At 37.6% G+C, this 23438-nt stretch overlaps 1 protein-coding gene across 1 annotated transcript in view; it reads left to right on the top strand.

Annotated features, from left to right (window-relative positions):
• The window catches only part of LOC107601453 (probable phospholipid-transporting ATPase IA), a 143000-nt gene that overhangs the window by 20392 nt on the left and 99170 nt on the right, over nucleotides 1-23438 (top strand). Inside the window, exons 6-15 of the mRNA XM_016293637.1 lie at nucleotides 4442-4487; nucleotides 4898-4938; nucleotides 6071-6144; nucleotides 9276-9345; nucleotides 9459-9586; nucleotides 9908-10019; nucleotides 10102-10267; nucleotides 15250-15377; nucleotides 15714-15791; nucleotides 16653-16741. Of these exons, the coding sequence (XP_016149123.1) occupies nucleotides 4442-4487; nucleotides 4898-4938; nucleotides 6071-6144; nucleotides 9276-9345; nucleotides 9459-9586; nucleotides 9908-10019; nucleotides 10102-10267; nucleotides 15250-15377; nucleotides 15714-15791; nucleotides 16653-16741 (932 nt within the window). The remainder of the gene's footprint in view (nucleotides 1-4441; nucleotides 4488-4897; nucleotides 4939-6070; nucleotides 6145-9275; nucleotides 9346-9458; nucleotides 9587-9907; nucleotides 10020-10101; nucleotides 10268-15249; nucleotides 15378-15713; nucleotides 15792-16652; nucleotides 16742-23438) is intronic.

The raw sequence follows: 23438 nt of genomic DNA, 5'->3' as shown, positions 1-23438 counted from the left end.
GCAATCACGAATTCAGATCTCTTTCACGAGTTATTGCGATTCAGCGGTCAAATACACACACAATTATGTTAAAATGCCCATCTTGTCTTATGACTTAACCCTTAAAGACCTAGAACATTTTTGGGGCATTTTTGGGACACGCCTGCACTTTTCTTTGTTTTTTTTAGACCTATTCTAGCAGTCAGCATCACGTGTCATATATCATTATAAACAGGAGACCTTGAAGTTTCAGTCTAGCTAATTAAAATTAACAGTTTTCCTTTTGTTTTCTCTAAGAATGAATGAATTTCCAGAATTTTAAGAAAAACGCAAGCAACAATTGGGTGTTTTTTACTGTGTACTCGAACAGAAACTCCTGAAGTTTGGATTTTTTTCTTTAGAAAGTTGTATCTGGGCGTTTTACACTTCCAAATAAAATTGTCTACATATAACATTCCCCAAGCAAGTTCTAGCCATTTATTACAATATTGATATAGGCACTTTTCAGTGAAAAACAGGTCCATTTAGTTTTACTAACAATATAGATGTGTCCAAAAAACGTTTAGGGAGTAAAGAAAATGAAAGTAGTCACTTTTTTTGTTATTATATAACACTGATTCCAAAGAAATATATTTTCAATCTGAGTATGAACAACAACAAACGTGCAGATATTTAGTGAAAACAATTGCACAAATTGTCTTCTGCAACAAAAATACAAAGTGCAAATGATTCACAAACTACACACAAAATGAGTGAGAAATATACAGAGTGCAACAGAAAAAATTGTGAAAATTATCTTTATGAACTAATATAAGAATTATTTACATAATATACATAATATAAATGATCGATCCGCTGGCTGTCCTCTGCGTTGGAATTGAATTTACCGGGACATCACCTAGCGACGCGAAGACACAAATTCCAGTGCTTTATCCGATATGTACCGCTGTTTCATCCTTGTTTTTGGTTTGTATTATGCCAAAGTACTCAGTCGTGTGTTTTTTGGGGCTTTTTCAGAGAGTTCTCTCATGCAAATGTGTTATTTTGTGTTTGTTTTCATGCACGCATGACAGACTTTACTTTCACTTTGCGTTTGTTCAACTTTCCAGTGAAAAATCCTAAATGGTGGTTCAAAAGACCAAAACATATGTTTATTGGTTGAATATGGCACCGTTTGAACCAATCTGGGCATGGGTGTGGGAGTAAGTATCAACAATCGTTCCTGTTTGGCTCAGAGGAACGAAATGTGTTGGTTTCTTCTGACGAATCAATGTTGTCAAAATGTGATGACGTAATCACGTACACTACGGAGCCTCTGAATATCCAAATAAGACAATTGAGATATCTCCGAAAATCTAATTTTTAAAGCATTCAGATAGGATTAGCGGCTCAAAAGTTATTAAACATTTAAGAACAATCGTTGTTTTTAGCCGCTCAGTCTTTGAGGGTTAAGTGAACATAAAAAGATGAGACAGCAGGCTAATATTCCTGCTGCTGTCTGTATCTATAATGTTCCATTCAAGTTTTCAATTCAATTCAAGTTTATTTGTATAGTGCTTTTCACGATACAAATCGTTGCAAAACAACTTTACAGAAAATTAAGTTTCTACAATATTTGGTAGTAGCTTATCAGTGGTGACTGTCAGTTTATGTACATATGGCAGAAATGTACGGAAAAATCAATTAAAGACTTAATCAAACAGACGATGAACACTATTAACAGCAATTATTATATGATGCAATCAAACTTTTAGCAAAATTTGGTAGTTCTGTATGTTGTTTCAGGGTTGTCATCTTCTGAGGTCCTCTGAGGGGTTTGCATCTCTTCTCAGGTGTTCTGGATCCAGACTGAAGCTTGTGTAAATACTAGTTACCACGGGATGTCAATTTTGATTAGATATAACTGCAGTACAAGATTATGAGATGCATTATTTGAATGCCTGGCCAAAGAGATGAGTCTTTAATCTAGATTTAAACGGAGAGGGTGTGTCTGAACCCCTAACGTTATCAGGAAGGCTATTCCAGAGTTTGGGAGCCAAATGCGAAAAAGCTCTTTTAAAGGGATAGTTTACCCAAAATGAAAATTACCCCATAATTTACTCACCCTCAATCCATCCTAGGTGCATATGATTTTCTTCTTTCAGACGAATACAATCTCAATCTCAAGAGTTAAATTTAAAAATGTCCTGACTCTTCCAAGCTTTATAATGGCAGTGAATGGGTGATATTCAATAGTCCAATAGAAGTCCAATCAACTGTGCCAATCCATCATAAAACAAGTGCTCCACACTTCTCCGGGGGGTTAATAAATGACTCCTGAAGCAAAATATTTTTTGTAAGAAAACTGTGGTGAGAATAAACTAGTCTCACGAGAACCAAATTTTGTTTACAGGGGAAAAAGAAAGCAAAGTTTGCTTTCTTCAGTAGTAGTTTCAAGATATTTTAGTCGGTTATCATCTCGCAGTCAAAATTTTGGTATCGTGACAACACTAGAGTTAAATGCATGTGAACTTTGTGCAGATCACTCGCCTTTTTCAGTTAATTTTTTTATCATTGGCAGTTGGTATGATTTTTAATGAGTGATTAATGAGAGAGAACTCTGCTCTTCATAGCGTCTGGAGTGCAGTCGTGCTTGCTGTAGGTTTTATTCTCTCTTGCCCTTCACAGCTGTTATATTATCCGAGTCAGTTTTTAGACTGCGTTCACGTTTACCTCTTTTACTCTTCCTGATAATTCAATCTCACTCTCTGGTGATCATGTACACGGCAGAATGCATCTCGCTCCCATTAGCCGACACTTTTTTTTCCACCTTTTTTTTTTCTCCCTGCCCTGAGCTATCGTCTTATTTGCCATGTAAATGAATTCCAAGACCATTTTACATAGAAATGTACATAGAGGAGTGAACGGATGTATATACATTTCAAAAGAAGCCAGCAGGCTCAGTATAATCCCTAACTCGTCATAATCTGGCATCCAACAAAGACCGAGTCTAACAAAGAGGTGACGTGCCAGTGCTCTCCACACATTGGCCTGCTTATCAGCTGCACCCCACTGTACTCCACTAATCCATCTGGGATTTGGTGCTGCATCTTACCACAAAGACAAACCACTGTCTCCTCTTCCCTTTGGGGCCTTCTTGTACTGTTAAATATCATCCTTCCTCTTGCTCCCATGTTCACTGCAGGCAAGCCATCAGTTAGATTAGATGCGTAATCAAATATCTCTTCCCTCCTCAGAGACTGATCTCTGCTCCATGTTGAGGTGAAGGAAAAAGTGAGGGAAATAGAAACAAAGGAGATAGGAGAGAGTGAGGAGAAAGAGAAAGAATGAGTTATCCAGCACTGCACCAGAGCTGATTTGGATGATTAATGGGATCTGAGACCGGTCTAACTTTTTCTTTCTCCTGCAGAGGTCATGTGACATGGGCTGCTCAATAAGCTCTCCAGTAATATGTATGCGGCCGTTTGTCACATTTAATGTTATTTTAATATAATATAAATTTGAGAGAGATGGGGAGGAGGAAAATGTGTATTTAGAAAGGCTGGAGAGATGCTGTCTCCATGTAATGGCAGCCTGCAATTATTTCTTTCTCTTTTTATGTTATTTTTTTTATAATGCAGAGTATATAAGCAACAGAGATTTGTGAATTTTTTTTTTTTTTTTTTTTTTAACTTTTTTTTTTAAATAAATTGTGTCTATGTAAACAAATTCCATTTGGACATAGTCCGTAGCAACATTACACTAAACTTCATTAGAGAAGGTCTGTAAACAAATGAATGGCTTTATTTTACAGATATAATGTGCATTTATGTAACCGGCGCTCGTGGCACTTTAAGCATAGTATCATCATTTTAAGTTATTCAGGTTTCTCTCATGTTGTCTTATGAATGTCCATTGTGCCTAACAGCACATAAACCAGTCGTCCCGGACAAACAGAAGTGACACTGGACATATTTTAACACTGTTAACTGGGAGGATAATTAGGCAGTCAGAGAGCACTGGAGATGGATTTAGATTTAGAGCTTTAAGATGCTAATCAGTGTTTTCAGATCACTCTCACTCATTCGCCTTTGCTCTCTTGAGATAGAAAAGCTCAAAATGGTTCTCGATTAGAGCAGATCAAACAGCTCTTGTAATCTGGGACAGAAAAAATTAATTCAATAGACAAACCATCTCGTTAAGCACAGTTTTATTGATCACTAAACATGTAAAACATCACTCTTTCTCTCTATATAAAGAATTTTTATTTTATTTACTAAGAGGTTTTAGTTTTTTTCTAATGACTGTGTTGAATGTGTGCTGTATTTATATCTCTAATATTTATGTGTGCATATGTGTCAATATTCTTCTATAGTGCACATCTAGAAGAAAGTAATACAATCCATAAAATAAAGTCCATCCATCTAAAGTTATTTAAAGCTTTGATTTGGCTCATTTGATTAATAACATTTGTTTTTTCCAGAAACGTCACAATGCTGATAGTGTTGTTAACAAGAAAGAGACACACGGTAAGACTTTTGTTTGTTCACTGTTTGTCTTTAAAAACCCCATACATTTGTCTGATTAGATTTTCTTCCCTGATTTAAAGTATTTCCTGTTTAATCAAAGATGAGGTGGGACGTAAATAACTCATGAATTTTGTCATTCAACCATTGGCTGTTATTTACTAGTTAGGCGCTACCCTTCTAAATTAGATTTGCCAAAAAATTGGACACAGCCATAAGTACAGGATGAGTCAGCATTTAGTAATTTTCATATCTTTTTCCTGCAAGAAGAAGACAGTCAGCTTTAAATGTCTGTGTATATATGCATTTTTATATCATGGGGTCTTAGTCTGTGTTCTGTGGATTAGTCTGTGGATCTTTTCTTTACATACTTTTCTGTTATGGTGATCTTTCTCGCTTTCTCTCTCTTGTAGTATTGAGGAACGGCGCTTGGGAGATTGTACATTGGGAGAAGGTACTGCAGCAGATGCTGTTTCTCATACCAATTGCCTCACTGAGTTCCAGCATGAAAATAAGTTGACATGCTCTTAGAAACAGAGTGAGAAATGAGTATGCATAAAAGATGCCCACTGGTGTAAACCAGAGCAGGTTTGGGTTGAAAACCGATACTTTGGTGTTGTCTGAAAAGGGTACTTCCCTCGCAGCTCTTTTTCTTTTGTTGATTCCCAACTCTATCTTTAAGGTCAAAATAGAGTTGTTCACCAGGCTGCAGCTTACGTGCGGTCTCCATAGAGATCTTAATACAGCCAGACACAGAGCAGCTTTTCAATGTGTTAGTAGAGAGTAGAGCTAATTACCTTGACAGAAACACACAGTCCATTATTATAAGGTGAAAGCAAAAAGACTATAATTACCTGGTGACTGGGCATTCATTAGCATTTTCTATATTAGTGCACATCTGCGAGAGTGCATTACCTTTTGCCCTTGTGACCTCACCGTGGCACAGAATAGGATGTGACGTCAACTATGACTGCTTATAGTTCTTTCCTTTTAGTATGTTATTTTCTGGAGCTGCAATTCTGCTAAATGCTGCTAGAATGGACAGTGAAGTACAATAATGATTCTGCTTTAGCTCTCATTAAATCTAGTTTTATTTTTGTCATCTCATCAATATTCAAACCAGAGCCAGTCTTCTTGTCGCCCATCCTTTTATTAAGCCACACTGTGACACACTTTGAAATACAGTGTACAGTATGAATAATGTATTTGAATACTTATAAATCGTATATCAACTCATGCATATTTAAGTAGCTCTCCACTTTGATTCAAAATAGCAGCTATGAAGCAGCGTCCCCCACTTTTACTGGATTATGGCTAATAAGATGATTAAAAATGCAAATCCAAAAAGATAAATTGTTTATTTGTGGATATCACAGAGAATACTTTTGATTAATTGGCCTCATTTTTAAATGCTAGTCTCAAAAGAAGACTTATGGATCGAAGTACTTTCTTAATATGAAATGCATGGTTCTTGCCAATGTCAGCCAGATGTATTGGCTCTAGTAATATGTTATTTCTCTACTCTCGCCAGTGGCTGCTAGTTTGCTATAAAGTTTATGAACTGATAACTAGTTTGTGTTTTACAGGTTGTGGTTGGCGACATAGTTAAAGTTAATGGCAAAGATTTCGTACCAGCAGATGCTATACTGCTGTCGTCCAGGTAGACGAATCTATGTCATCAGAAGGGAACTTGTCCGTCCTTTTGCCCCTGTCTCACACTCAACACCAAAAGGAAGTGATGATTAACAGGCTAATAACAAATAACCCTGAAACAAGGCCCCAAATCAATGCAGTGACATTACAAATAGTATCAGTTAGGGGTTGTAGTAATATAAATGTTATTTGTAATCCACAAAGGATGAAGGCTTAATTGACTATTCACCCCAAATTGATAATTCTGCCATCATTTACTCGCCTTTTTTTGTTCCAAACACAAAAGTAATAGGTTTTTTAATGAAAGGAGGTGAATAAATGGCACAAGTTTTATTATATACGAGTTATTCTTTAATAAAATTAATGAAAAGTCAAAATCAACACTTCCTTTAGTGGATGTTTGCTTATTGATTAATATTGACCTGATGAAGCTGTGTTCAACATTATCATCGTCACTGTCAAAATCCATTTGCCAGCCAGGCCTTAAGTTCTGCGGTGTTACTGACGTTTTTTGTCAGCCACAGATATCAGTAATTTGGCATCAAGTATCATTTCTGAAAGCATTTTTGCTTTCTCCCACTTTACTGGTGGTTTAGCCTGGCTTGGGTGTATTTTGAGCAGTGGACATTGTGTTTTTATCCTCTGTGAAGATTAAACGTTTGTGTGTTTGTGTCTCTCTTACCTTGTTGTTTGTGCTCTTCCTCCTCTGCCCATCTTATGTCCTTTCCCTCCTCTCATCTCCACCTTTCACCCTCCCCTCCCACATCATGTGATGAACAACCTTCTCCCAACTTCACTCGCATCATTCCCCTTGCGTGGGGGCTGCTGGGTAAATTAAGGTGTCGGTAGGGGAGGTAGTCCGAGCAGCCAATGGAGATCACCTCCCGGCCGACCTCATCATACTGTCGTCCAGGTCAGGAACAGCTCCGGTTTGCATGCGGGCTAGGTGGGAAGGGGGTGCACATGTGGAGAGAATCTGCTACCTTTAATATTTCGCGCTCCTTTTTTTACTTTTTTTTTTAATATAAATTTGGTTTGGCCTGGTGCATCCTGTGTTTTGTCAGCTTTTAATGCTATTCTTGGTTATGCCTTTTTTTTTTAGCTATGATCTTATTGATATTGATGGGTATCTCTGGGTGATATACATTTTTATTTTTTAAAACATTAATATAAGATTATTATATATATATACATATATATACATACATACACACACAGTATATTTAGGTGTAAAGACCATCTGATATATATTTGTAGCAGAATTTGGGAATACACTAGTACAGTATAAATGTATTACCTACATTTACCTACATATGTTTTTACTAAAACATTCAAATACAAGAAAAAATAAAGCTTTTCAATCTGATTCAGTGAAACACACATTTTGAACTGAGTAAAGGAGATTAATTGAATTGACCGATTCTATTGCCATTTTGCTATTGAAGTTTAAGTCAGTGATTAAGTAAAAACTAATTAAAAATTCTGAAGGCTCATACTTAGAAATAGTGAGACATGGATCACAAAACTAATTTTCCAGAAACTTAATGGCTAAATAAAAAGTGCATTTAAATCATTGTTTTATTCACAGTGGTTTTATTTTGTATCACCAGCAAAATATATCTTGTTTTATATTCAACATATTGCTCAGCCACACTATATGTCTGATAATTGTGCAATAATAGGGCCTATTTAGACTATCACGACTCCGTAAACACAAATACCTCTCTTGGACCAAGTGAGATTTTTAGATTCTAACACCAAAAATGGGTTGACTGAGGACAAATTTCCCAGAGGACAACTCTGTTCAACTCCCAGCAGAAAATACTGATGAAGCCCTTTCTATAACCGTAGAGTCGTGTATTACAGACCTCTACTTTGTGCTGAAGATGCTTCAGCTTGTGCACACAAGAAAAACAAAGCGCTTCTCTAACACAGCTGGAGAAAAGCCCCATTGAGTGACTGTAAATGTCAAAGCTGTTGGCACAATGCATGGCTTCAGCAGGAGCTCAGATTCTGATGTGACTCTCTGCATGCAGTCACATCACCACAATGTACAGTATTGTGATGAACCTTTATAGTAAGTCACATTGTTCACATACTGAATCTATGAGGAGGGGGTTTTTTCACTCCACGATAAACTAACAACTAAAGACAGAAGAAATGAGTATTGACATCCATTTTTGTTTTATATAGACCCAAAGCAGAGCATGCTTTTCTGATAACTTTTCATTTTAAGTATGAGGAACATCTTTTCTGTTCATGCCTGCTATCATTTATTAAAGGAGTGATGTGTAACTTTGGCCCTGTGAGCTCACTATCCTGCTTTTGCTCTTTTCCATATTAACACTGAATGTTCATTTGTCTGGTGTGCTGCATCTTTCCTTTGTTGCATGTGGAGGATGTCACTAAAAATAAAAACAGCAGAATGCATGGCCATAAACAAAGATGCATCGAGTGAAAGTTTCCTAATGGCTGAGTGCAAAATGAAGGATCGAAAGGAGTGCCATTAGAGCGATATATTTTCATTTTCAGTCCAAGTACTAAAATGTTTTATGCAGTTTGGGGGAAATATGCTGCCCAGTGGACTTTCCTTACTGAAATAAATAATAGCAATACAGTTTTAACAGAAAACTCTAGTAGCTCTGGAAAACAAGGCATCTTTGTTTATGGGGCTTCATTTAGCTGTGTGGTTTTGATTGATGTGAACAAACTTTCTTTATTTAATAATTATATATGAAACTTGAAATAGTTACATATTTTTAGCCAATGCCATTTAGCTGTTTTACGTGTTTTTTTATGTTATGAAAGTGGCTAAAGTGGCTTTTAAAATACACTATTGTTCAAAAATTTGGGATCAATACAATTTTTGATCAGTGTAATATGTCTCCCTCCTTTACATTGGCTACGTTTACATGCACAATTTTTGGTTCAAAATAAAGCACGTTTGATCATTGTAATATGTCCTTGCTAAATAATTGTAAAAAATTTTTTTACTGACCCCAAACTTTTGAAAAGTATAAGTTAATATTACTGTATTTATATATTTCACTAAACTGTAAAGTATTCTACTGGTGGAGCCAGATATCTTCATGGTGTATTAAAATGTATATTTTTTCATAATGGTGCTGTTTATTGTAGTGAACCTCAAGGAATGTGCTACATTGAGACCTCAAATCTAGATGGAGAAACAAATCTCAAGATCAGACAGGTGACTTTTCTTCCCCCCCCATATCATAACTGCTGTTAGTATTGATTCTTTACAATTCACCTGATAGTTAATCAGTGTGAATTTTATTACTTAGTGTTTTTTGTTATACCCAGGGTCTACAGATCACTGCGGAAATCAAGGACATTGACAGTCTAATGCGTCTCTCTGGACGGATGGAATGTGAGAGTCCCAACAGACACCTATATGAGTTTGTGGGCAATATTCGCCTGGATGGACACAGGTATGATTAAAATCTTCAGACAGAGTGTGAGTGATAAAATGTAAAGGTAAAATTTGCCTTGAAGTTAATTTCACAAGGAAGGATTCGATCGATGATGAAGAATGAAAATGTCTCACTGATACTTTAAGGCAGGTTTAATAGCGTGTTGATATTTAGGAAGGAACTAATTTATACTTTATAAAATATCAAATTTGTTGTTTTTTTCCTTAAACCTCTCTCTGTGCCGTTGTTTGTATCCAAGATAACATTCTCCTGCTCTTATGCTTTATTGTTTTTGTGTGGGATTTATTGTTTAAAATGTTGTGTTGGCTCCATATTTAGCACTGTACCACTCGGCCCTGATCAGATCTTGCTGAGAGGAGCACAACTCCGGAACACACAGTGGGTCCACGGTATAGTGGTCTACACAGGACACGACACCAAACTCATGCAGGTAATTTGTCTGCTTCAGTCCAATTCAGTCGTATCCCAAATCCAGCTTCAATCTGAGAAACTGTCATGTTTTGTGTCTCCAGAACTCCACGTCCCCCCCTCTGAAGCTTTCCAACGTGGAGCGTATCACCAACTTTCAGATCCTCGCGCTTTTCGGCTGTCTCTTGGCCATTTCGTTGGTCTGCTCCATCGGCCAGACGATCTGGAAGTACCAGTACGGCAATGACGCCTGGTACATGGACCTCAACTGTAAGATTCAGACCCCCTTTCCTTCTGTCATGCTAGACTGCTTGCGCGTCTATGTGTGCTTCCATTTTTTTTATCGTCAGTAATTTTCGTCTTCCCTCTATGTAAACAAATATGCATTGCATATGTGAATATTTGTCAATAAAAAGGGAAAGGAGAACTTTTCCCTTTTAGTTCTAATATGCATAGACATGTGAATGTATAAATGGTTGAATATCACAAACGCTGCTGTACTTTTTTTTTCGTTGGTTTTGTTATCAGCTTCCTTTCTAACATTGTTTGGTTTGTGTTTTTTGTTTCTTTGTTGTTGTCATTTTCTTAACAGCTCCAGGTAACAACCATTTAAAACCCTTGGCCATCTGTGAATGACCCCTCCTTACTAACCCCTAAATGAAGCTCAGCTTTTGCTAAGCTACCGAAGCCACTTATATGGTTGCCCTACTTTGAGAGGGTAATTGCAGAGGACCGCACACACACCAGGAGTCCAATGATAGGTTTTTCCCTTCCAGCTCTGCACTGTATAGACCCTCTTAATGCCTGATGTCAAAAATGTGCCTTCCCTTTCTTTATTTTGGTGACATGTTAAACACTTCGCAAGCTCCGGCTTCGGCTGTGCCAGCGTCCTTTCGCTCGTGCCTAACAAATGAGCCATGACAGTAAGCCTCGGACCCAAAGAAACACACGTGGACAGAAGCGAGTTATCCATGGGCGCTGTCAGAGCAAGAGTTTGAAACATGTTCCTGTGCAGAAGCTGAAGACCCTGGATTTCAAACTGTGACATTTTCTAAATGCCCCCCTTTTCCTCTTACTCACCTCCTCTTTCTCCTCGTTCAGCTGTGTTTGTTATACCGGGTGCTGACAGGTGAGGCAGAAAAGGCCCAGCTCTGAATAAGATGAGCAAATCCATGCTAATAGGCTTAATGTTTGGATTGTAAAAGTACGATATTAAGAAATACAACACTGCCATTAATTTTTAATGAGCAGTGATGGGAACACATCTGTTGCGTGCCTTGAGCATTGCAGGTAATTGAAAAAGAGACAAATAAACAGTTTTGTGCACCAACGAGAGGCAAAAATGCGTTACATTTGTGGCAGGAGATGCTTGCAAATTGATTGACGTGTCACCACCATCATTACTCTTGATTTAAATAGGAGGGGCTGTTTGTGTCCGAATCGATCGCAGCTTGTTTTATGGCCTACATGGTTCCCTTCGTGGTATACTCTGAGAGTTCATTGAAAATGTCGTCAAATGTTGAGATGCACCACCTTGGATTCTGGGTTCCATGTGTAATCATTCACATCCAGCGCAGTCATTTAGAAAGGAAATAACAATGATGTTGGGTGCCATGTGAGGGAACAGTGAGGTCATAAAGCAGGCATCCATCATGAAATTGATTATTCCTCTAAAGGAGGGAGACTCTGTTTTTTATGTTTGTTTGCCCTCCTAGTGGAACTGTAAAAGGGAGAGGTGGCATTGATTTGTCGTTAACATGCTTTTGCAGATCAAATTTACTTTATAAACCAAGGAGACTTCCTGCTTTTCAGTTAGTGGTATAATCAAGGGTTCATAATAAGATGTATAGGGTTAATAATACCTGGAGGGAGCTACACTACCAAAAGTTTGTTTTTTTGGAAAGAAATTATTACTTGTATTTAGAAAGGATGCATTGAAAGTAAAGAGACTTATAATGTTACAAAAGTTTTCTATTTCAAATAAACGCTTTCTATTTATGAAAAATACATATAAAAGAATCACATTTCCACAAAAATATTAAGCAGCAAAACTGTTTTCTGTTTTGATAATAAGAAATGTTTCTTGAGCACCAAATTGGCATATTACAATGATTTCTGAAGGATCATATGACACTGAAGACTGGAGTAATGGTTGCTAAAAAAAAATCAGCTTTGCATCACTGGAATAAATAAAATGTTAAAACATTAAAATAGAAAACAGTAATTTTACATAGGGCACATTATTACCGGTTTTTGTTTTTTTATTTTTATTTTTTTGAACCACATAAATGCAGCTTTGATAAGCATAAGAGACTTCTTTCAAAAACATAAAAAAAATCTTATTGACCTCAAATTTTTAAATGGTAGTGTGTCCATGTAGCATTTCTGTTCATTTCAATGGCAGGTGCACAAGTACAAAATTTCAAAACTTAAATTAGTCAGAATACAGCCTTCTGAATGACTGTCAATGGAGAAAAATGCTTTATGCAACCAGATGGTGTAGTTATGACATCAGGTAGCTAACTGGGTCATGCTAACCAGCTATCTCTTGACCTTTTGGGCATGATTGGATCTATTTGTTTTTTTTCTGCTGGATATCATAATATGATTCATCCCTAGAGGTAAAAACAATGCAATAGCTGTGCTTGAAGGTTTCTAGATTGGGTTAGCAGGCATACGCTGAGTGCGACAGATACACACTTTCCACTCATTAGTCTGAGGGTTGCACACTTCAGGCAGATGAGTAATTATTCATCATAAATAATTTGTTTGACTTTGAACCCCTGTGATATTTTACTCTGCTTCTGTCCCAGTATATCCAAACCAACATGCAGGTGGGCCTCTAGAGCACTTGAGCAGCAGTCATTTGCTATGCATTCACACCACCTGCAATAACAGTCACCCATGTTGAACTCCTGACCATGAAATAACCAGTAGCAGGTTTTGTGCTGCACAAATGGGTGTCTTGAAAAGTGCTGACCCCGCAGCACGACTCCATGCTGCACTGATGTCACTGGACCTGCAGTAGCTGAGAGAGATGGTGCGGCATCTTCTGCTGCTTCAGTATATCATGTGAGCATGAGCACTGGTGAAGGTTAGCGATTAGAGTTGCATTTGTTTACTGTAGCCTGTCGAATGCAGAGAAATGGTCTGCTTTATTGCCAACTTGGTCTTTGTTGGGTTTAGTTTTTCACTTTCAAGACTAGAATGATTGTTCAGTAGTCAGGAAACAAGTTCTTCCTTGAATTAAGTAGTTTGCATCCAAAAATCTTCCAACAGGAAAGGTCTTCTTCAACCGACAAGCAAGAGATGGTCATGTTTTGTTCGGTATTACTTGTACCATGTTTCAGACCTTCCGAATTATTGAAATGTCTCTAAATGTCACATCTCCCTGTTCGGCTCCTTTTGATGGGAAGGTACTTTAGACTGGTCTCCCTCCTTTACATTGGCTACGTTTACATGCACAATTTTTGGTTCAATCGGACTGAATTCATTCCGATTGATGAATCTGAATGTAGTGTTTACATGAACGCTAAAGAAAGTGGATCGGGTTGATGTGCGTGTTTATGTTACAAGCTTCAAATAAGAATAGATTTTTTTTTTACATGCGCACACTGCACAAATATAGAGTTTCTCACTGTTAGCACATAACCACACTCCTACATGGTTTGTTTATTTGTTTTTAACAGCAGAATGAATATTTATTAATTTATGGATAAATATACATAAACTGCTGTGCCGTGCTGCTCATATTTATCACGCAGTACAAATGCACCTCCCCGCGCCCAAAACGGTTTGCCTGATGAGAATCCAAAACAAGGACTGATTGGAGGTTGTCCTGCTCCACTTCACAGTTGCCAAGTGAAAGGAGAGTTTTATAATGACAGGACACGCATTTATACAACACTTTATTCAAAAGGAAGAACCGCTCGTTCCGCTCATCATACGTCATTACGTTATTTCTGCGTCATTGCACATGCGCAGTTCTTTAAGTTTCGGGGTTCAATCCAATCGAGTGCTTACATGCACTCTCAATAGTATTAGAAAAGGAATAAACCACCCCCTTCAATCCGATCGAAATTTCATTCCGATCGAGCTCAATCAGATCGTTTAAGGTGTTTACATGAAGGTTTTTCAGTCCGATTGAGCCGTCAATCCGATTACAAATTGATTATTTGGTTGCATGTAAACGTAGCCATTGAAACATCCAAACTGATTGTCTTCCTTCCCACCACTAGCCAAATCCTCTTCCTCTCTCCGTGAGTCAGTTCCAAAAGCAGTTGTATGATTGCCCAGCCTCTCTAGTTCTAAGACTCTTTGAGAAATTCGCTCCCTCTCCTAACTGCTCAGAAAAAGAATTATTGCATTCTGTGGACCCCCCCAGGTAAAGCTTTTTATTCATCCTTAAAGTCAACATGAAGTCAAAAAGAACCCATTTACTTAATTAAAAAATGTTCTTGGTCTCACTATGAACGTTTCATCAGTGTTTAATGTTAACCAATAGCCAAAAATTGTATTCTATTGGTAAAATGCAATTCAATGACTCCCGTATTTACCCGAATTAGAATTTAATTTTTGTTTAAGGCTACTGTTGTATGTAATGTTGTTGTTTTTAGATCTTGCTAATAGTTAGAGTAATTTAATGTATTTCTCTCTTTGAATATCCTTTTAAACGTGGGCATATATCACAAAGTAAAATGGGTTGTAAATATTGTTTCATGTTGACTTTAACACTGTGTGTACTGTCTTGTGTCGGTGGTCTTGTTTTTATTGATTACACTTTTCTTTCTTTTTGTGCTGCTCTTTGTTAAATTTGGTTTTTGATTAAGATTGGAAATCATGATCACCCACCCCCAGTGCATTGTGGGATAATGTGTTGCTTTGAATCTTACCCATATTGCCAAGGCTGCCGCTATAGTGTCAAATAACCGAATCTCAGTTTAGCTACTAATTAATGGAGACCTAATTTGAAAATTGAATGTACATTTGTAGGTTAGAGGCTTACTGGAGAGATTGGGTGGAAGAGTTGTACTGTATAACTTTAGAGAATAGTGTTTGCACAACGCTCACACAACACTAGTGGAGCATTGTGGAAACGTTGCAAATTAGACCAGATGAGCTTGTGGCATTGTTGTCCTTCCATCATTTTTCCCCTGTCCACCCCATCCCATCATGCCTTTCACAGCTCAGAAAACTGTCTGTCACCTTACTACCTCTCTCTCCTCTTCCTCCCCTCGCTCTTCTATTTCCAGATGGTGGAGCAGCCAACTTTGGCCTGAACTTCCTCACGTTCATCATCCTCTTCAACAACCTGATTCCCATCAGTCTTCTGGTGACTCTAGAGGTCATCAAGTTCGTCCAGGCTTTCTTCATCAACTGGGTGAGTGTGAGGCTGAGCTCCGAGAGCTCTGTATGTGTGATGATTCTGCAATGCAGACTGCCTAAACCTCCAGGGCCAATCCCAGAAAACTTCACAGCCCAAACGAAAGTGGAGCTTTATCAAAATAACCCATTTGAAGATGCCAAAAATGGATTTGTGAATTCCCATCGAATGGCAAGACCTTTGAGCAAAAGTTTCATTCCTCTTATTTTGATCGACAGAGTATGAAAACAGTTGTTTAAAGTGGTACATTTATGTTTTAGAGTCCAGATGGCAAGGTATTAATAGAAAATGGTTGTGATTATTAATTCTGCCTGGTGACGTGCTGTATTTTAGGACACTGACATGCTGTATGAAGCCACCAACACACCAGCTATGGCCCGGACATCAAACCTGAATGAGGAGTTGGGACAGGTACTGCTTACCCTCACATACAGAAATAAACAAAATGAAAAACGAAACAAATAAAAACAATTACAATTGATTTATATTTGTAAAATCAAATTTCATGCAATTATGCATAATATATACTACTGTTCAGTTGACATTAATATGGTTAATCAGCATTTCTTGAATCGGTGCTCAAGAAACATTTCTTGAGCACCGAATAAGCATATTAGAATGATTTCTGAAGGATCATGTGAGACTAAAGCCTGGAGAAATTGCTGCTTTAAAAATTATACTTAAAATTGTATTAAAATACAAAACAGTTTTTTTTTATGATGTAATATTTCACAGTATTACTGGTTTTGTGTTTTTCATCAAATAAATACGGCCTTGGTGAGCATAAGAGACTTCTTTCAAAAAGATAGTCTTATTGACCACAAACGTTTGAACCATATTGTATTGATACCATATTGATTATTGACTATTATTAAAATGGTTTAATTTATCAGTATTGTTTGCCCATATTGGATATTTAATTGTTCCTCTTCAGTTTCCATGTTTTTATGTTGTAGATCAACTTTGCTATTATGTAATGCTCATTTTAAGTTCATCTTTGAAAACACTTATTATTTAATAAAACTGTTAAATGTAATCTGTAGCAGATCTCAAAATGTGGAATACAGCCTAATGCCAGTTAATATAATAAAGGCCCACTGTTCACAATCTAGTTTATTCCTGATGCATTAAATCAAGTCCTTCCCTTTTTGTGTAGAATATTGTTTCACGCAGAATAAGTTGCATTACGGAAGTAAAACAGGTTGAAAATATTTGCTTTAAGTGTAACTACCTAATTACTCTAGTTTATTGCTCTCTCTTTTCTTAATCCAGGTGAAGTACATCTTTTCAGACAAGACAGGCACCCTGACCTGCAATGTCATGCAGTTTAAGAAGTGCACAATTGCAGGCGTGGCCTACGGGTAAGGCTCTGTTTCACACTGCTTTCATAATCAGTAGAGTGTATATCTGGCTCTAGCAGTCTTGTCCTCAGCTCCCATGTTAGCAGCTGCCTCGATGCTTCCCTGCACAGCCAGAGCGATTCTATAAATATCAGAGAAGGGGACTCACAGATTTTCTTCCTCTTTTTTTTTTTTTTTTTACATGCTTAGGAACATTGCATTTCTGGTTGCCTATTTGTCTAACTTGGGATTTTTATGGAGCATGAATATATAAATGTTTGTTCTAAAACTAGATAGAACATTTTATTAGACACAGTTGAATTCATAAGCCTAAAGTGTTATGAAAGGTGAGATTTCCACTGTGCTGCAGCTGACACTTTGCGAGTGTATTTTTGAATAAATGTTCATCAGTGTGCTCAGCATGTGGTAGATGAAACCGTATAAGATGGCTTAGCTCTCTTCCATATCTGTGTTTTTCCCTTCTCACCGGATAGATTTTATGACAACAGTGTGATGTTTATGGTAAGCAGTTTACGAAAGATGAGGCGCTTTGGATGAGGCCACGGCGCTGAGCTTATTGGATGTTTACATGCACAAGGACTTCCGATCTTATCACATACACGCCAACCATCACAAAATACAGCCTTATGTTCACATTCATGTTTAATGGTATCTCTTTATGTTCTGCATTTGGAGAATAAAGCACATGGTGGCAATATCAGAGCTGGATCTAAATGATCTGCACTCCAGCATTAGGAGCAACATCAATCCTATTATCTTAATTAAAACTCTTCTGAGATGAGGAGGTTCAAGAGACACTTCCACTGTGACACTTAAAGGGGTCATATGATGCTTTTTTAAAGATCATTATTTGGTGTAACAGAATATGTTGACATGCTTTAATGTTCAAAAAACACATTATTTTTCAAATACTGTACATTATTGTAGGTCCTATATGCCCCGCCTCTCTTAAACGCTTCGTTTTCTACAAAGTCCCTCCTTCCGACAAGCACAATCTGCTCTGATTGGCCAGCTGACCCAGTGCATTGTGATTGGCTGAGATGCTCACTGGAAATATTAATGTTATGTTGAACTAGATTTGCATTTCCAATGCTAGTGCTTCCAAGGCAGCAAAAGAATAGCATTAAAGTTTAATTAGTATTTTCCTTCTTTTTTTTGGGAGGGTTACTTTATTGAATGCTGTATTACACCTGCCTCAGGTCACATTAGAGTTTGAGCAGGCAACCCTGAAGTATCCAGCTGAAGTGCATAGAGTTTTGATGTTTTATATTCTTTCTATTGAGCCAAGAGATCAGTCTCTGAGGTTTATTTCCTGTATTTGTCATATGTCTTTTGCGGTGTGCATTCACAGGTTAGTCAAGCCAAACTTGACCTTTGGTAAGGAGTAAAATACAAGACGAGCTAGTGTTTCCACACAAAAAGCATAATTGGGTTAGTTTTGAATAGCAATTGGGGTGGTTTTGTTTCTGACGCCATTCCATCCTTCCTGAAGACATTTCTTTCTGTCTATGCAGAGGAGGAATCCCTCTGCTTATCATTCGGTGTAGTCAGCGCGGTACCTGTTTAATCTCACACAAGTATGTTCACGGCTCTTTGACGCTTGCATACTGGCCTGTATTTCAGAAGCAATTCCTTGTCCTCCACCTCATGAATATGTATGCCATCTTTTATCAGCTTCAAATAAACTTTGTCCTGTTTGATGATGCATCCCTCCTCTCCTCTTGCTGGGCGTCGGAGCGAGTATAGCACCGCACCAAGTCATTGAGGTTTTTGAAGCGTGACATCTTTTCTTACAGTGAGTTGGGAAACTTGGTGCAAGCCAAGTAATATGAAAGGCGTTATTTAAGAGTTAAGACTAATAATGTTAATGTACTTACGGGTTCTTTTGCGAACGTTTTTCTGCATCTGCTTTAGATGGGTGGCTTGCTTGCCGCAACTGCTTGCTTTCAGATTTGTATGACAACGATTATGTGTTCACACGAAATGCATACTTGAAACATTTTCACTTGTTATTTCGGTTTGTCATTCCTTGGATAATTTGGGAGTACACTGTGTAAATTAAATTCCCCCTATAGTTGGGCAATAAAAAGACAAACAACGTGATTTTGTTTTTATTTACTATGGGGAAATGACATGGACACAAGTTATATTTTTTATATTAAATCGTTTAACTACATGGCAAGTTTCACATCCATAAAGGCAAGTGGTCTGAAAAGAAACTCATTATCCAGTTCAAGAATATGGCTTAATATTGAAACAATACAAAAAGGACAGCCGCGTAGTTCTACAGAACTTTGGACTTCTACAATTACTTAAATTCCTCCATTCAATTTTGCTTTGTATTAAGCAGGACATAAATTACTGAATGAAAAGGCTTTCTGTTACCACATGTAAATGTCTAAAACGTTTGTTTATTTGAGAAATATATCTAACCAACTTCATCTAGCTGCAATAAAGACAGCAAACAGTGTGCGAGAGTCACGGGAATCAGTGACTGCAGTGCTCCGTTTTCAACTCCTCCCTCGACTTCAAGTGGCAAATCTCACCGATCGGTATTGGGTAAATTCGTTTGAGATGCCAGACGCCTCTCCCTGAATGAGGACGAGAATAGACAGCAGCAGTCATCCTCTAATCGTATTTGTGGCAGTTGTACAAGCGTTTGGGTGAACTCCATGCTGGTAGCGATAGCGCTTACTATGCTGGCGGAAGTAAGAATACCCTGCTTCGCGTCAGAACAGAAGTTGCGTGACGTCATGTGAAAAGGGCCCATTTCTTGAATTTTTTCGATTTTATTTCCACATGTCTTAATCCTAATCTACCTAATCTTATTTTATTTCAGTTAAGTGCTAAGGAATCATTTCTAATATTTGTTTTATTTTTTAAATATTTATGTTTTATTGTTTCAATTAGCAAAAAGATTTGAATGGTTTTAGTTTAAATTAGCTATAACAACGCTGTACAATAGACTTGAATGCTTTTTGCACCTGCAGGTGTCTCTGTCAACGCATTGGACTGTTTTCCATCCTCATAGTCTTATTTCAGACATTTATAGTCCTATGTCTCGTGTAAAACAACGATTTGACATACTCATAAAAGTGTTTTGTTTTTCCTTGACCCCCGCCCCTCCCCCCGCCACCGTCTCTCATCTCTTCCACTTGTGTTATGTTGCACAGCTAATTAAATAGAACAGTAGTTAATGAAGAATTCCCTTTGGGTGAAGACGTTAATTAATTTGAGTTTTCATGGAGACATGATGGCCAAAGTGCTCTTCAGCCATCAGCACTAGAGGAATTATTGTATCTGATATATTTTTTTCCTCATTTCTTTTGCTTTTGGGATTACAAATTTTGGAATGTAATGGCTGTGTTTGGCTTGTGAAGCTGAGCAGTTTTTTATGGATGGTAATTTGCACGTCCTTTTCTGTGCCAAATCTTCATCTTTTCCTCCGCTTATTTATAGGCCTACTTCAGGGTCAACTGGCCCCATCTCTTTTGCAACCTGCTAAAAACACATTGACGTATGTAACCTGGATCTAGCTTGGCATAATACTCAACATAGAGTGCAGTCTCGGGCAGAAGCATTGTGTGATTGACAAACAAGATGATTATGTGGTGCAGCAAAAGTGCTTTTTACACTACTTTTGTGGCTTGTTTGTTAATTGTTGTGTGTAAATGTCCAGCTGTACTCACCCCACCCCCAAATCTCTCATGGATTAGACGTGGTCTCATCTGTGCACGTGGTACAGTAACTAATGAATGTGATGAACATTACCTATTTAGGTTAGGTGATTCCACTGATTCCATATTGTCAGAATTCCTGTGAATTAGCTGTACGTGTATTTCGTAAGACTATTTCATAAGATGATACTATTGAGTTTCCAGATAGTCATTTAGCAAACACTTTTCCAAAAAATGACTTACAAAATAAAGTACACAGGTTTTTATGAAGCAAATTGTGGTTTAAACCAGAGCTGGAGTCTTGATCTCAGATTTTTAATGTGCCCGGTCTGTGCCTCAATACTTTTTAAATGAAGAAAGTATTTTGAAATGCTGCAATATTTTCAGCTTGTGTTTGTGATTTTGTTTTTTTTGACTCAAGGAGCTGGATCTAGGCTTCAAGAGGTCTATTTTGGGTCTGATCTTGATACCAACTCTGCAACATGTTTGAATCTGCAACATGAACAGCCATGATCTTTACCAACTAGGCTGCACCTACATTTTAACAAGTACTTTTGAGAGTGTCTCTTTGAAGTGAACTGAGGTAGTGCGGTTCTGCAGGATCCTTTCATGCAAGTCTCTCAGGAAGCCTACTGCATCTATCTATCTTTTTTTTTTCTCAAAGCTCTTTTTCTCAGTAACAACCCAAATGGCCTGACACAGCTAGCATTTGTCGGTTTTAAAGCATGTTTGTTTTAAAAGTCCAAGTACCACCCGTCTGCAGAAATCTCTTTTGTTTGGATAGTGAAGAAGTCGTTGAGTCTAATACCTGCAGGACTTGTGTTGGCCTATATTAGCGTAAATGCACTGTTCCCCCCTGCTATAATGCAGGTCTTCTGTTTCAGCGTGCTAAACAATTCTCTTCCCCCTGAGGCTGATGGTACAGAGTCAGATATGTGCATGGCCAGTCAACCTGCCTTTTGTTTTTATAGTTTTTCTCGAGTCATAATTTAGGTTTGAAATATGCCACATGAAGCAATAGGGTCAATGCTAATGCTTTTTTGATGATCTCCACATTCATGTACCATGGTATTTTCATGGTACTTCATGCAAAGGGGAATTCAAAGAATAACTTTTCATGGCACATGTTCACAAACCATGATACTGTGGTTGGCAAATAATACCATTAGACACATGGCACTCATTTGTTAGTTTCACGTGCACATTGCTTTTTCAGAATGATTTGTACAGTACACTCAACTTCATTTACTGCTCTCTTATTTTCCTAGCGTGCTGCTATTGTCCCTTTGTGTCATAGTACACACATTGCTTATTTTGTCTAACTCCTTCCCTCACCAGTGTCTGGTCCTTAAACGCTCGATCAGGCCACTGTCCACTCGTATTACAATTAATAAAGCCCTCAACGCCCAAATCTGTTGATCGGAGCAGAGACGCGAGAATAATTTGCTGCTGTCGAGCCGGCAGCAGTGGCTGTGTCTCCATATCTCTGCAGACACAGTTTAGCAGCCAGCAGTTCATCCTCTTCCCCTTTACTAGCACTGGCTTGTCTCACTAGTCTTTATATTGGCTAGAAGATAATGTAGCTATTCCAGCTTTCATCTGATTATTTATCTGAACTTGCTTTTTTGCTGTAAATGCTGTTAATTGGCTAGTCATACTCCGTTACACTTCAAGTTCATGTGAGAGATTTGTTGTATTAAATCTACTACATTGTTGGATGATTGCTATGGATAAATATTCACATAAGAGTTTTGCCTTACAGTGTTTATTTTTAATTACTTATTTTGGATCAACACTCTTACATCACTCAAAAGGCCCTTTCTTTTTTTTTCTTTGGTCTAACTGTGCTTAACATGTTTGCCTCTGCAGAATTTTTGGAAAATATAATTAGGATTTTTTTGAGATCCATCTGCACTGGCAGAAATGCAAGTTAAACATGGTCATTTCTGTTCTGTTCTGTCTATAACTCTCTTCACTCCACCCAACAGTCATGCAGCTGAAGTTGAGGATGGTAGTTTTGCGGAGGAGGACTGGTAAGGACCAACACCATTGGCTACTTGTTTTATGCTTCTGTGATTTGTGTTCTTGCCATGATGCCTTGTGAGAAATGTGGTTTGAGCCCTTTTCTTGTGATGTGGTTGTGTTTAGTAGACTTCGTCAGCACGGTGTGACCCTAAACTGGTGTGAAGGCAGATGAATGTTGAATGTGAATTAGTGATGAGCTGTTGTTTTCTGTGCTGTGCTTGTTTGATTAAATCTGATTAATCTCTGTTGTTTTGGGCTGTACTGTATGGTAAAAACAGCATCAGGTATTTACTGTTATGGAGTGAGGCCAGATTCTCTTTAATTTCTCAGCACCAACTTGTTTACTGTACATTTAAAGTAATTTTTATGTAATTTAGCAAACTTTTTCCGATTTCTGTCTACTATTATTTGCTGGGCAAGTCTACCTGTGTAACCTGTAGATAAAGGTCTAATTAAAGGACACTGGGATGATTCAAGGAGGTTTGTGATCAGTCTCCAACTCATGAGTCAGTTTTGCATGGGATTGAACTTATAACTTGTGAGCAGGCCAGATCCTGAACCATTAGGTTACAGCAGTGTTTCCCAACCGGGGTGCCGTCTGTCAAGAGCAGGGGTGCCGTGTAAAAAAGTTAGACCTACCTGAAAAACTAAAAAGCAATTTATTTCATTTGTAGACCTATCGTTATTTTTTATTTGTGCTATCATTAGTAATTTCTTTATTTGTTCTTATTTTATTATTAACTGCTTAGCCTCCTTGTCATTTTTTTTTTTATTCAATTCAAAGTTTTAAATCAAGCTATCTCGTGCTACTGCAACAAAATTACCCAACTGTAAAATCAAAAATACACTTAGTGAGCAAAACTTTGTTTAATTAATATTATAACTAGCTATCTCACAATGTTTACATATGAATAAAAGCCTACATTAAAATCTGTCATATAAATTGGTCTTTTCATTAGAAATTAGCCTACTGATTGCCACCATTGATGGACAAA

The sequence above is a fragment of the Sinocyclocheilus grahami genome, unplaced genomic scaffold (assembly GCF_001515645.1).
Source record: "Sinocyclocheilus grahami isolate Dianchi unplaced genomic scaffold, SAMN03320097.WGS_v1.1 scaffold306.1, whole genome shotgun sequence".
NCBI lineage: Eukaryota > Metazoa > Chordata > Actinopteri > Cypriniformes > Cyprinidae > Sinocyclocheilus > Sinocyclocheilus grahami.
Note: the sequence above shows the minus strand (reverse complement) of the source record. Positions and strands in the feature narration are given on the sequence as shown.